The sequence below is a fragment of the Scyliorhinus torazame genome, chromosome 9, assembly GCF_047496885.1.
Source record: "Scyliorhinus torazame isolate Kashiwa2021f chromosome 9, sScyTor2.1, whole genome shotgun sequence".
Classification (NCBI taxonomy): Eukaryota; Metazoa; Chordata; class Chondrichthyes; order Carcharhiniformes; family Scyliorhinidae; genus Scyliorhinus; species Scyliorhinus torazame.
This window is the reverse complement of record NC_092715.1, coordinates 203994030-204006223: the sequence shown is the minus strand read 5'-3', so window position 1 is coordinate 204006223 and position 12194 is coordinate 203994030. Positions and strand designations below refer to the sequence as shown.

Below are 12194 nucleotides of genomic sequence, written 5' to 3'. Positions count from 1 at the left end.
CATCGGCCCCCTCCAATCCTTCAGGGTGACCCATGATCCGCAGGTTCTTTCTCCTCGACCTGTTCCCCAGGTCTTCGAGTCTTCCCGCCCACCTCTTGTGCAGCGCCTCGTGCTCCTCCACTCTCACCGCCAGTCCCAAGATCTCGTCCTCATTCTCACTGACTCTTTTCTGTACCTCTCGGATCTTTGCCTCGTGGGCCTTCTGGGTCATCCCCAGTCCTTCAATTGCCGACAACATAGGCGCCAGCATCTCCTTCCGCAGCTCCTCGAAGCAGCGCTTGATGGACTCCTGCAGCTCCGGCCCGCAGTCCGCTTTGTCCCCGGCCGCCGCCATTTTGCTTTTCTTCTCTCGCTTCTCCCGCTGCTTCAATGCCGCTTTTTTGGCCGTTTCACTTCTGGTGCGGTCCATAAAGGTTGAAGGGGGACCTCTCTCTTCCCTTCCCCACGGGTTGTCTTCAAAGAAATTTCCGTTGGGGCTCCTCTAAAGAGCCCAAAGATCCGTGATAGCGGGAGCTGCCGAATCGTGCGGCTTAGCTCCGCATAGCCGCAACCGGAAGTCCGGGAGGTAAAAATATTTAGAGTTGGGTGGAGTTGGTTAGGATGCAGGGGAAAGGGGGGAAAAAAGTGCAGTTAAGACCAAAGTGAGTAGACGAGGTTAGGAGCTGGTGGGAGTGGTGGCGGGTTGTAATTAGTTCCCCCATTCCTTCACTTGCCGTTTCTGTCTTATCAGTCCTCATCCCCAGCCCTTTCTGTCTTATCAGTCCTCATCCCCAGCTCGGTTCTAAGTCAATATACACAATAGCAATCTTTTACAATATTTAGAGATCAGGAAATCAATTTTTGCAGGATATGTGACTACATATCATCTAATTCTTTGTATTTATGGCAGACATCTTAATAAATTGTTTTTTAAAATATTTTAATTCAAATTTTAACAATTAAACATGTCACACACATACCATTTACAAAATACAACCAACCTAAAATAAAACCAAAATCCCACCCCCGCCCTCCCCCACCAATGCTTCCCCACCTTCCCCCCTTCCCTCCCACTCTAGCAGTTCGTGGCGACCAGCTCCCCAAATTGCAATACAAACAAACAAACCCTATCTCCTGTGGAACCTCTCACTCCGCCCCTCAGAGCAAACTCACCTTCTCCAAATACAACAATTCCATTAGGTTCCCCCAACGATACCGAGGCACAGGGTGGAGAAGCTGACCTCCACCCCAACAGGACCCGCCTGCGAAAGATCAACGAGGCGAAGGCTAAAACATCTGTCCCCACCACCTGCAACTCCGGCAAGTCCAACACCCTGAATATGGCCCCCAGGTGACTGGGGTCTAAATCCATGTGTAGAATTGGCGACATGGTGCTGAAGAACCAGCAACATTTCTCCAACTTCGGACAGGACGAGAACATCTGTATGTGATTGGTTGGGCCCCTCCCACTTCGCTCACAAATATCCTCCATCCCCTCAAACAATCAGCTCTCCTAGGCTTTGTCAGGTGTGCTTTGTGCACTACCTTTAGCTGCATCAACCCCAGCCTTGCACACAAAGTTGAGACATTCATCCTCCGCAGCACCTCACACCACAGCCACTCAAGCGCCATCCCCAGCTCTCTTTGGGTTTCCTCTTTGCCTTAACCCCCTCCAGAGACACGCTATCCACCTCCAAAATCCTCCCATAAATCACCGAGATGACCCCCTTCTCCAGTCCCATTACCGACAACAGCCCCTCCAGCAACGAAGAAGGCGGTGCTACTGGAAAGGTCGGATAAAATTGAGCATGGCCCCGACCACCGGACTCCGTGAACAGCTCCCCAGGGCAAACGGAAGTGGCACCATTGGCACCTACTCCAGCCCCGCATCTTCTCAGTGTTCGCCGTCCAGTAATAGTATAACATGTTCAGAAGGGCCAAGCCCTCCAACTGTCGCCTTCTCTGGAGCACCATCCTCTTAATCCTTGCTATCTTACCTGCTCACTCAAGCGACAAAATCAGCCTATTTACCCCCATAAAAACGTTTTTGGCAAAAAGACCAGCAGGCACTGAAACAAGAATAAAAACTGTTGCAGAATGTTCTCCTTAACCGCCTGCACCCGCCCTGCCAACAATAGGGGAAGGCTATCCCACCTCAGCAAATCTGCCTTACCCTGCCCACCAAACCCGTGAAGTTCAACTTACGGAGCCAAGCCCAGTCGCGAGCCACATGCATTCCTAGTTACCTAAAGTGGGTTGCTGACACCCGAACTGGCAACCACCCCCCATCCCAACTCCCACCCGGAGACAAAACACTCACGCTTTTCCAAATGTAACTTGCAAAACGGTCCAAATCAATCCCATTATATACTCCACTGACCGACCCCCCCCCCACTCACTATCATCCACCATTTTACCGAGCACCTCAGCACAATGGCCAGGGGTTCTATTGCCAGCGCGAACAGAAGGTGAGGGTGCGCATGGGGCACACCTGCCTCATTCCCATGTGCAGAGGAAAGTACCTGGATTTCATCTCGTTTGTACGCACACTCGCCATCGGGTCTTTATACAACAGTTTCACCCAAGCCACAAACATAGGCCCAATCCCAAATCTCTCCAACACTGCAAATAAATAACTCCACACGCTCAAATGCCTTCTCTGTATCCAGCACCACCACCACCTCCAACTCCTTCATAAATTGTGTTTTGAAAGTAGCACAGGCAACATCAATTCAAATTGAGGGATACCCGGAGCAGACAAATACTCCAGAGGCCTGGAGCAGTAACCTAAAGGTGCAAGTTCAGTCAGGGAATTCAAATTCAGTGAATTGAAGAAATCTGTAACAAAAAGGTGGTATCTGTATTGGTAACTTTATTGTAAAATCCCAACTGGTTCACCTAATGCTTTTAAGGAAGGAATTCTGTTAACAAGGATTTATTAAAGACAACTTTTGCTATGCAAACTTGATTGAGCTCTTCAACAAACAACAGAAGGTTGATTAAGGCAACCTGATGAAGGAACCGCACTTTGAAAGTTAGTGATTCCAAACAAACCTGTTGGACTTGAACCTGGTGTTGTTAGGCTTCTTACTGTGCCCACCCCAGTCCAACGCCAGCATCTCCACACCAAGGCAATTATATGGACTTTCAAAAGATGTTCTGTAGCCATCTGGGATGGCCACATACAAAGGAAACATGGATGCTTGCAAAGACTCAAGGGAAATATGGCCAATACAGGATTCAGGCAAACTCAGAGCCTAAATGTATATTTGCTAACAGAGAACCAGACAGTGTCGAAACAGCAAGTCGATTTGCATTCTAATGGCACATTTCCTCAGGACAAAGGACTGGTACTCAGGTATCAGATACAATTCCAGACACATCGGCGCCACTCCCTTCACCCAGGAACCCCAAACAGCCACAGTCAATGACTGCTCAGGACACGCCCAGCCATCAAGGCACCCGCCCCTTTACTGACTCAAATCGAAGGCAGTAATCGAAGCCTGCTGAATAATTGGGTCCAAACCTAAGGACCGCCCAAAAGAGCGCGAAACTCCAAAGGATAAAGAGAGACACTGCCATGTGTTCGATCTCTTTTGGCCCTGGCACACTGGCACTCTTCGGCCCGGCCTATACCTGAAGCCAACTGCAGCACCACGACCAGAAGCAAGTTCAAGATCAACGATCGCTACCAGACGGATAAGCCCAGCAGAACCGAAGTTACTCCTCCAGACCCAGCCACTCCAGAACCGAACAAAGGCCTTGTTCCTCTGCCAAAGCCGGCTGCCTGAAGTTAAGTACAGGTTGTTGTAGTGTTAGGTATAATTTAGCTTGTCGTGTTTTTATGTTGCATGTGTGAGTTAATCTTGTGTGTAAATAAACTATTATTGAACTTGAACTAACTGACTGGTTGTTAGGTCTTTGATCAATATCCGGTTGACCCTTGTAGTGGTATCATCGGATATCTGGCGACTCTGAAAAGCAATATCACTAAATATTAAAAAGGGCAACCTTATTGGCGTCTCCAGCGCAAATTGGCAACAGTTCGATTGTGTCTCACATAATAGACACAATAGCAAAGTAAAAACCCGTGTGATTAAAGAGGCAGCGGCAGCACGGAAATATTGTAACTGCCTCAGAGAGTCAATCGGATTGCCACTCCGAGAACAGTTACTTCTGTAAATTCTTTTCCATGGTCGTCTTGTCCGACCTTCTGACTCAAGCTAGGTAAGATCCAGGCAGTGCAGCATTCCCCAAGGCCCAGTGTCAAAATCCAGCACTGTTAGTTTGAAGCACTAGCTATCGTAAATCAGACAAGTTAAAGAAATTGACAAGCCAGGGATAGAATAAATGTCAACAGGATTTGGAAGCGGGTGGGGAGAGAAATCGGAAGTCTGGTGTCGGGAGCGTTGAGAAGTCCCTGGGTCTTACATAGTACCCAGAGGTTAGCAGAGGGATTGTTAAACTGGCGAGAAATATACAATGGTTTTCTTTCAGAACTCTGAAAGCTTACTGCAACACTATAAACATACCAGCGACACATACTGGAAGCAGCAACATAACCACATAAACCAAGTTGTTTAATAACCACTCAAAGCACACAACCCCTCCTCTCTACCATCAAGCAAAACCAACCCTTCACTTGAGCACATCTTCCTCCCCAGCGTCCAGTGACACTAATAAAGATTATCAGTATTACTTAGCTGGTTTCACCCCCACAACCCAAAGACGTGCAGGCTAGGTAGATTGGCCAAGCTAAATTGCCTCTTAATTGAAAAAAAAATGAATTGGGTACTCTAAATTTATTTTTAAAACATATTACTTAGCCGACTACGGCCAACCACCCATCTCTTGCCCATCCTCCTTTCATCTCAGGTCTTCTCCTGTTTCCAGCCATCCTCCCATCGGTCTTCCTTCCTTAGTCCATTTCAATTACCACCCACTGTCTAACCCTGCTTGAGTCTAATTCTACATTTGGTCTTCACCACTTATAAACAACCCCACGAGTCGATCTAGTAAAGATGAAAATGAGCCTGCATGTCACATGAACCTATGAGACGGTGCAAAACCTTTCATCCTAATATTTGCACAGATTTGTGCAATGGGCAAGCAACGATCACACCCCATATAATGAATTTTAAAAATGCCTGTACACAGGATGCTAAAGTTAAGGCCAAAGTCAAGTCAAGATGCCAAAAAATGTTTGTAAATCTCGGAACATTTTTCTGCCAGCTAGAAAAAGTACAATGCAGCAGAATTAATGGCAGATCATAATGAAAGTCCTACAAAATGCAAAACATCTTTACACATTATCAAAATTTTCTTTCCCAATTATTAGCTTTCTATCCAGTCTTTCAGAAGAGTGCATTCTACTCACATTTTATAAAAACTGCAATCATAAAATCCTTTAAAACACTTACCAAAATCTACTCTTGTTAATATGCACTGCATTGGATGGTCGGTTGTGTGCCTTGTAGTAGTGGCCCCACTTTCATAACAAGATGCGCACAGGTCGTAGTCGTAACAAATTAAGCACTTATATCTGCGACCTCGAAAATTTCCTTTTAAACATGCATCACAGCTGACACCTAGAAAACAAGGAGGAACCAGGAGTCAATTTTCAAAAAAGGTCTTAAAATCAGTTTAAATAAAGTGTACATTAGTGGCACAATGACTAGTGTTTTGTAATTATAGCACACAATGCCCACTTCAAACAAATGTCCCCAAAAAAAACCTCTGTTAAAATTAAGCAATTCATATTATCTCCAACCATTTCAAATTTTTTTTAAAAAATTTAATTTAAGTACCCAAATATTTTTTTCCAATTAAGGGGCAATTTAGTGTGGCCAATCCACCTAGCCTGCACATCTTTGGGTTGTGGGGGTGTGACCCATGCAGCCACGAGGAGAATGTGCAAACTCCACACGGACAGTGATCCAGGGCCGGGATTGAACCCGGGTCCTCAGCGCCGAAAGGCAGCAGTGCTAACCACTGCATCATTGTGGCTGCCCCGCCATTTCAATTTTTAAGGAGCGTCTGAGAGAGGAAGAGGAGAGTCTTCATAAATGGCTTTAAAAGACCATTATTGTTTATTCATTAAATTAGGATAATTGTAGAGTAAACTGTATTGAGGGCAATATTTTTGCTATCAATATTTTTGCATATTCATAATTAGGCTTATTTATTTTTTAACGTCTATTAAAACTCACACAAACGTATTGTCAACACTCAAAACTTTGAGAATGTTGAAAGCTTTAGCTGTTACCAGTTATGTTTGCTACCTAATCCTTTATGGTAATCAGCCATAATGCGTCAGTAGTCAACAGTGCCAGAGTTTTGTAGTCTTAATTCTTCACTATATACAAATAACTGCGAGGAAAAAAAACCCCAAGACTTCTTAAAACCTTGCTAACGGCATAGGAGCAAGCAAAAAAGAATTGCAATTAGCAATGAGAAAATATTGAATCATTAAAAGACTGGGGTGGGGAGGGTTGTGTACAAATTGCTGAAGGTGGCAGGAGAGGTTGAGGAGGAGTTCAATAAGACATGTAGGATGCTGGGCATTATAAATAGAGTAGAGTAGGGCAGCACGGTAGCGCAGTGGTTAGCACTGCTGCCTCTCGGCACCGAGGTCCCAGGCTCGATCCTGGCTCTAGGTCACTGTCGTGTGGAGTTTGCACATTCTCCCCATGTTTGCGTGGGTTCCGCTCCCACAACCCAAAAGATGTGCTGGGTAGTTGGATTGGCCACGCTAAATTGCCCCTTAATTGGAAAAAATTAATTGGGCACTCTAAATTTGTTTTTTAAAAATAAATAAATAAATAGAGTAGAGTATAATAGCAAGGAAGTTGTGATGAACCTTTGCAAAACACTGGTTTGACCTCAGTTGGAGTTGTGTGTCCAATTCTGGGTACTGCACTTCAAGAAAGATGTGAATCCATTGGTGGAGGTGCAGAAAAGATCTACAAAAATAGTTTCTGGGATAAGGAACTTTAGTTTAGTTACATTGATAGATTGGAGAAACTGGGGCTTTTCTACTCAGAGAAGGCCGAGAGGAGATTTGACAAAGCTGTTCAAAATCATGAGGGCTCTGAACAGAGTAGATGGGGAGTAACTGCTCCTATTGGCACAAGAATCTAGCTATTTAAGGTGTTCGGCAAAAAATCCAAAATGGACTTAGAATCCCTACAGTGCAGGAGGAGACATTCTGCCCACCAATCCATCTAACCTGCACATCTTTGGATTGTGGGAGGAAACAAGAGCACCCGGAAGAAACCCTTGCAGACATGGGGAGAACATGCAAACTCCACACTGTCACCCAAGGCCGGAATTGAACCTGGGTCCCTGGCTCAGTGAGGCAGCAGTTCTGTGCCACCATGCTGCCCAGAGGAAAAACGTTGGTTTTTTTTTTAAACACGCAGCATGTAGTTAGGATCCGGAATGCTCTCCCTGAGAGCATGGTGGAGGTAGATTTAATTGTGGCTTTCAAAAGGAATCTGATGAGAAAAGATTTGTTAGGCGATAGGAAAAAGGGTAGGGTGCCAGCTGAGTTGCTCTTGCAAAGAGTGAGTTGTCTTGGACACAACTGGCTGTGAATTCTAATTCCATCTTTACAAAGTTGGGCCGTACGAATGGCCACCTTGGAGACACACGTAAATGGCTCCAAAGATGCAAGATATTTATTTTTCGCCACATTGCCCAAGGTCACAATTTTAAACATCATTTGCATAGTTGATACAAGTTTAGGGTCTTGGCTTAGATAACCTCTAAAACGCAGGGGTGATGGTCACTCCTGTTACTGGCCTGTGCCTTTTATGTTTAGTGTATATCCATACAGTCCAACATTGAACTATAAGTGACAGCGTAACCCAAGGTATTGGATATCCCCTTGTAATTTCAATTGGATACTTGTGTCTTCTGCATGAATTTTTTCAATCTCTTTGAATAGATGGAGAGAAAGAATTTGGTTAAGTCAAGTCAAGGCCAGGTACAAATTGTTACATTTCTTTGTTTTGCAGCAAGTAAACAGACAGAGTAATAGTCATAACTGGATTCACTAATTTCAACAGTGCAGCTCGTCTAAATGTCATTGTACAAAATAACGAACATGGTATGCTTTCCCACATCAAGTTATTTTATTTGACTTAAATAAAATGTCACCAGACTACTATCTTGCATGCTTGACGTTGGACAAAATTTTCTATAGTGCTTTCTGTTTGAAGCCTGAGTGACTTTGCTAGACCGGACCAATGTTACACCTGCGCTCGACTTGACTGTCTGCCTGTATGTGTCGCAAGTTTATTTATCACTCAATGTGCACAGACCAAAGTCGCCAAAGAATTTCACAACATAATAAATCTGAGACATTCATTAATTTCCAAAACAGGCAAATGGTGATAATGGGTGATGATATGGACACTATACAGTAATACTAGATAGCCACACAACAAACTACCTGATCCCATAGCAATGTAAACAGCACGGTTTCAAAGAGTTATCATCTGCGCAGTTAACAAAAATACTGATGGCATACCCTGAAAGTAGGGTAGAATAGATAGTAGACCTTGTTACAAGTCAAATGAGAACAAATAATTGATGAGGACAGCCACTCAACCAGGAAGAGTGAACATTGGTTGTCGACCCATTAAATCTCATGAAAAATATGTAACTCGTGGAATGTTATACAACTTTAACTGAGTGACATTGCAATAAATCGAGGCTGAAAAAGAGCTATGCTTACATTATTTACATTCAGTGGCAATTTGTTTGAACACAGTCGCTATTTTGTAGAGATGGGTACAGCTTATGTTTTTGATGGCTTTAGAGATTTCAAATTGTGTAAGCTATACAAGGTGAACACACAAATAAACATGAAATAAAATTCTAAATGCCGGAACAGAAACTTGCTTTGGCTCACAGAAAACTCAATAAAACAAGCAATCCCTGTAATACTGCTGAACCACTGGTTAATAAACCAGAACTTTACCAACACACTTCTTTACCCAGCACGTACTAATGTTTGGAACAAATGTTGTAAATTTGCATTATATTCGCATCTGGCAAAGAATAAGCTCAACAACCACACCAGTCTTCCACAGCTCTGAAACAGCAGATATCCATCAGACGGATTCTGTGAACATTGATTCTGTGCACTAAGAGGGAGTGGAACCACAATGGTTCCTTTTAAAAATTAGTTTAAGAAGTGACTTTTGTTTTAAAAGTGAGAAAACAATGAGCAACCAACACAGCATGAACTGAAAAATCATACATATTTTAGCCAATATGATTAATAATACTACCTGATATTTAGGCTCCTCACACTGGTGAGGCCAATAATACAAAACAGGAATGATGATGACAGTGATTCCTGAAATGCAATGTCATGGGAGTGTCCCTTTAAGAAATGTTTTTGTCTTATCACATGGCTTCAGTGATGTCATTGTGTGGGTGAAGCTGGGCTGTGGCTCTGGGTTTTTACTTTCATTTTTGAGTTGAGAGCTGGCTGTGACTCCGAGTTTTACTTTCGCTTTGGGTTTGAACTGGTTTTGTTCTGCACAGTTTGAAAGGTTTGTTCTTCCAGCTGCATTTTAAAAGCTGTTTCCAGACTGCTTGATAACTTGAAAATAAATAATTGTGTTCTGGAAGGAATTCAAACCACCTGTTTTGGGAAGAAACAAGAAGTATCCATACCAAGTCTTAATAGTAAGAGTGCCGTGTGCTGGGCCACAACTTTGAAAAGGGTTTTCTGGTTTATGGGATTTTGTTATTAAACTGAAACAGCTTAAGGGGGAAATTTATTAAGGGTTATACATCGAGTACTGTAGCTGTGTTGGGTATTTATGTTGGTAGTTGATATAAATGCTTCCTGTGCGTGTTTATATAAATGTTAACTAAATTCGTAGAATAAATTTTGTTTTTGATCAAAAGTGCTTAAGGCCCCTGTTGAATAACACCTGAAAGGCAGGCCCTTCTGCTCATCGTAACCAAAATCAACAAACAGTTGTAGGTCAGGTGAACTCCATGATATACTTTGGAGTTTTCTAAACCCTGGTCCATAACAAATACTCCCAAAATAAGGATGCTAGAAAATGTTGTTACTGATCTTCTTAAAAGGTTCAAAATTTTAAGTGACACTTGGGACCCCAAAATATTATTACATCAATATTGAAACTATTAAATACAAATACAGCAACTTTTCAATAAACTGGGGTACTAACATTTAACAAGTCAGAATGCCATGCAAATGTCCTTATCAATACACACACTTTTATAGTGTACATGCCAATGTTGCTCTGTCACACACTGGTTTCCGGCGAATAATCAGCAGCTAAAGCAGCAGTTTAACAAACTCTCAAAACATCTCCCAATTAACTTAGCTTTTCTTCAAACATCTCCACTATGAGACCAGACTCAAAGAAATAATGTCAATCGATTTTTTACTACAATTTGATTCAAAAACAGGCCTTGTTTACAGAAGAAACAAAAAGCAAATTCAAAAATGTTGAGGGTAAAAATAAATTGTACATAAAAGTATACGGGAAATTTAGTTCCAAATTAATTAAATAGTTGAGTGCCTTGATCACCTTATGCAGTTTGAATATTAGGCTGTCGTTCCTAAATTAAATAATTTCAATGTCTAAAAAGGTTAATAAATGTTTCCAAGCGTAAAATATCAGTATTCCTTAAAGAAAAATGTAGTTAAATCAGTTTACAGATATATCCACCTCGTTCAACTTCACCCATAATGGGAAAGTATTTAAAATTGATGAGATTTTCGATGGTATTGCTCAGTCCAGAACCCGAGATACAGTTTGCCCCTTGGCAACACAGACAAAAGGATAGCAATTTTCCCACTGCTAAACAACAACAAATTTACTGGAGAACATATCTAGGCTCATTTAAGGGGAAAAATACAACAGATCTTCTCAGGTTATGTTTGGGATACCATTTACCTGCCTCTTTAAAATATATATATTTTTAAATATGCTTACTCAAAATTTTTCGTAATCATCAAAATAGAAAATTTTAAAAACACAAAAAGAAAAACATACACACCTAATTAACTTAACGCAAGAACTAACCTAAACCCCTTAACAGCTGACGGTGACTGCTCCTTAAAAAAAGGAAATGAATGTTTGCAGCTTAAGTAGAACCTCTCCGCCAACCCCCTGATGGTGATCTTGATCCTCTCCAAATGCAGAAAAGACATGAGATCACCCAGCCAAGCCGAGGCACTGGGCGTATAGGAGATCTCCACCCAGCAGAATTTGCCTTTGGGCAATCAACGAGGCAAAGGTGAGGACATCTGCCTTCGCCCCAGACTGAACCACCGGCAAATCTGACACCTCAAATATGACCACCAGCAGGCATGGGTCCAGATCTACACAGAGCGTCTCTGACATGGTGATAAAGAAAGAGGCCCAGAAGCCTATCAACTTGCGACAGCACCAGAACATATGTGTATGGTTAGCCGGCCCACGAGAGCAACCCCTAGCCTTGGTCAAGTGCGTCAAAACAAAACATGCTCTTAATCATTTGTATTCTAAAATGAAACTTGGATCTTTTAACAGTTTCTCCTGTTCCCCTGACACATGGGAAATGTAATGCATCACAGCATATTGCTGTTATATTTAGTTCATTATTTTTGACAATAAAAACAATAAGCACAAAGAGGAAATCCATTCTAAATGGAAGAAGAAACAACTGAGATTGTATTTGTTGAAAAAAATTCACGCCACTTTTTCCACAAGCCAGGGAAATGACAGTATTCCAAAAATAGCATTCAGGCACACAAGTACTGAACAAATAAAAGGACAATTGTATTGAATCATAGAATTTACAGTGCAGAAGTCTGCGCCACCTCCATCCTATCCCCATAACCCCACCCAACACTAAGGGCAATTTTGGACACAAAGGGCAATTTAGCATGGCCAATCCACCTAACCTGCACGTCTTTTGACTGTGGGAAGAAACCGGAGCACCCGGAGGAAACCCACGCACACACGGGGAGGATGTGCAGACTCCGCACAGGCAGTGACCCAAGCCGGGAATCGAACCTGGGACCCTGGAGCTGTGAAGCAATTGTGCTAACCACTATGCTACCGTGCTGCCCTAAATGTGTTTGAATTGGCAGAAATCATGAAAAAATAATTTTATCAATGAGAATGAAGCACAGTGGTAAGGTAGAGGCTGAAGAATTAAATGTCCAGTTAGGA

General features: G+C 42.7%; 1 protein-coding gene across 2 annotated transcripts in view; it reads right to left on the bottom strand.

Moving 5' to 3' along the window:
• Positions 1-12194, bottom strand: part of kcmf1 (potassium channel modulatory factor 1) — a 161876-nt gene that overhangs the window by 91122 nt on the left and 58560 nt on the right. For both annotated transcript variants that reach the window (XM_072517012.1, XM_072517013.1), the window contains exon 2: positions 5400-5567. In XM_072517012.1, the coding sequence (XP_072373113.1) occupies positions 5400-5567 (168 nt within the window). The remainder of the gene's footprint in view (positions 1-5399; positions 5568-12194) is intronic.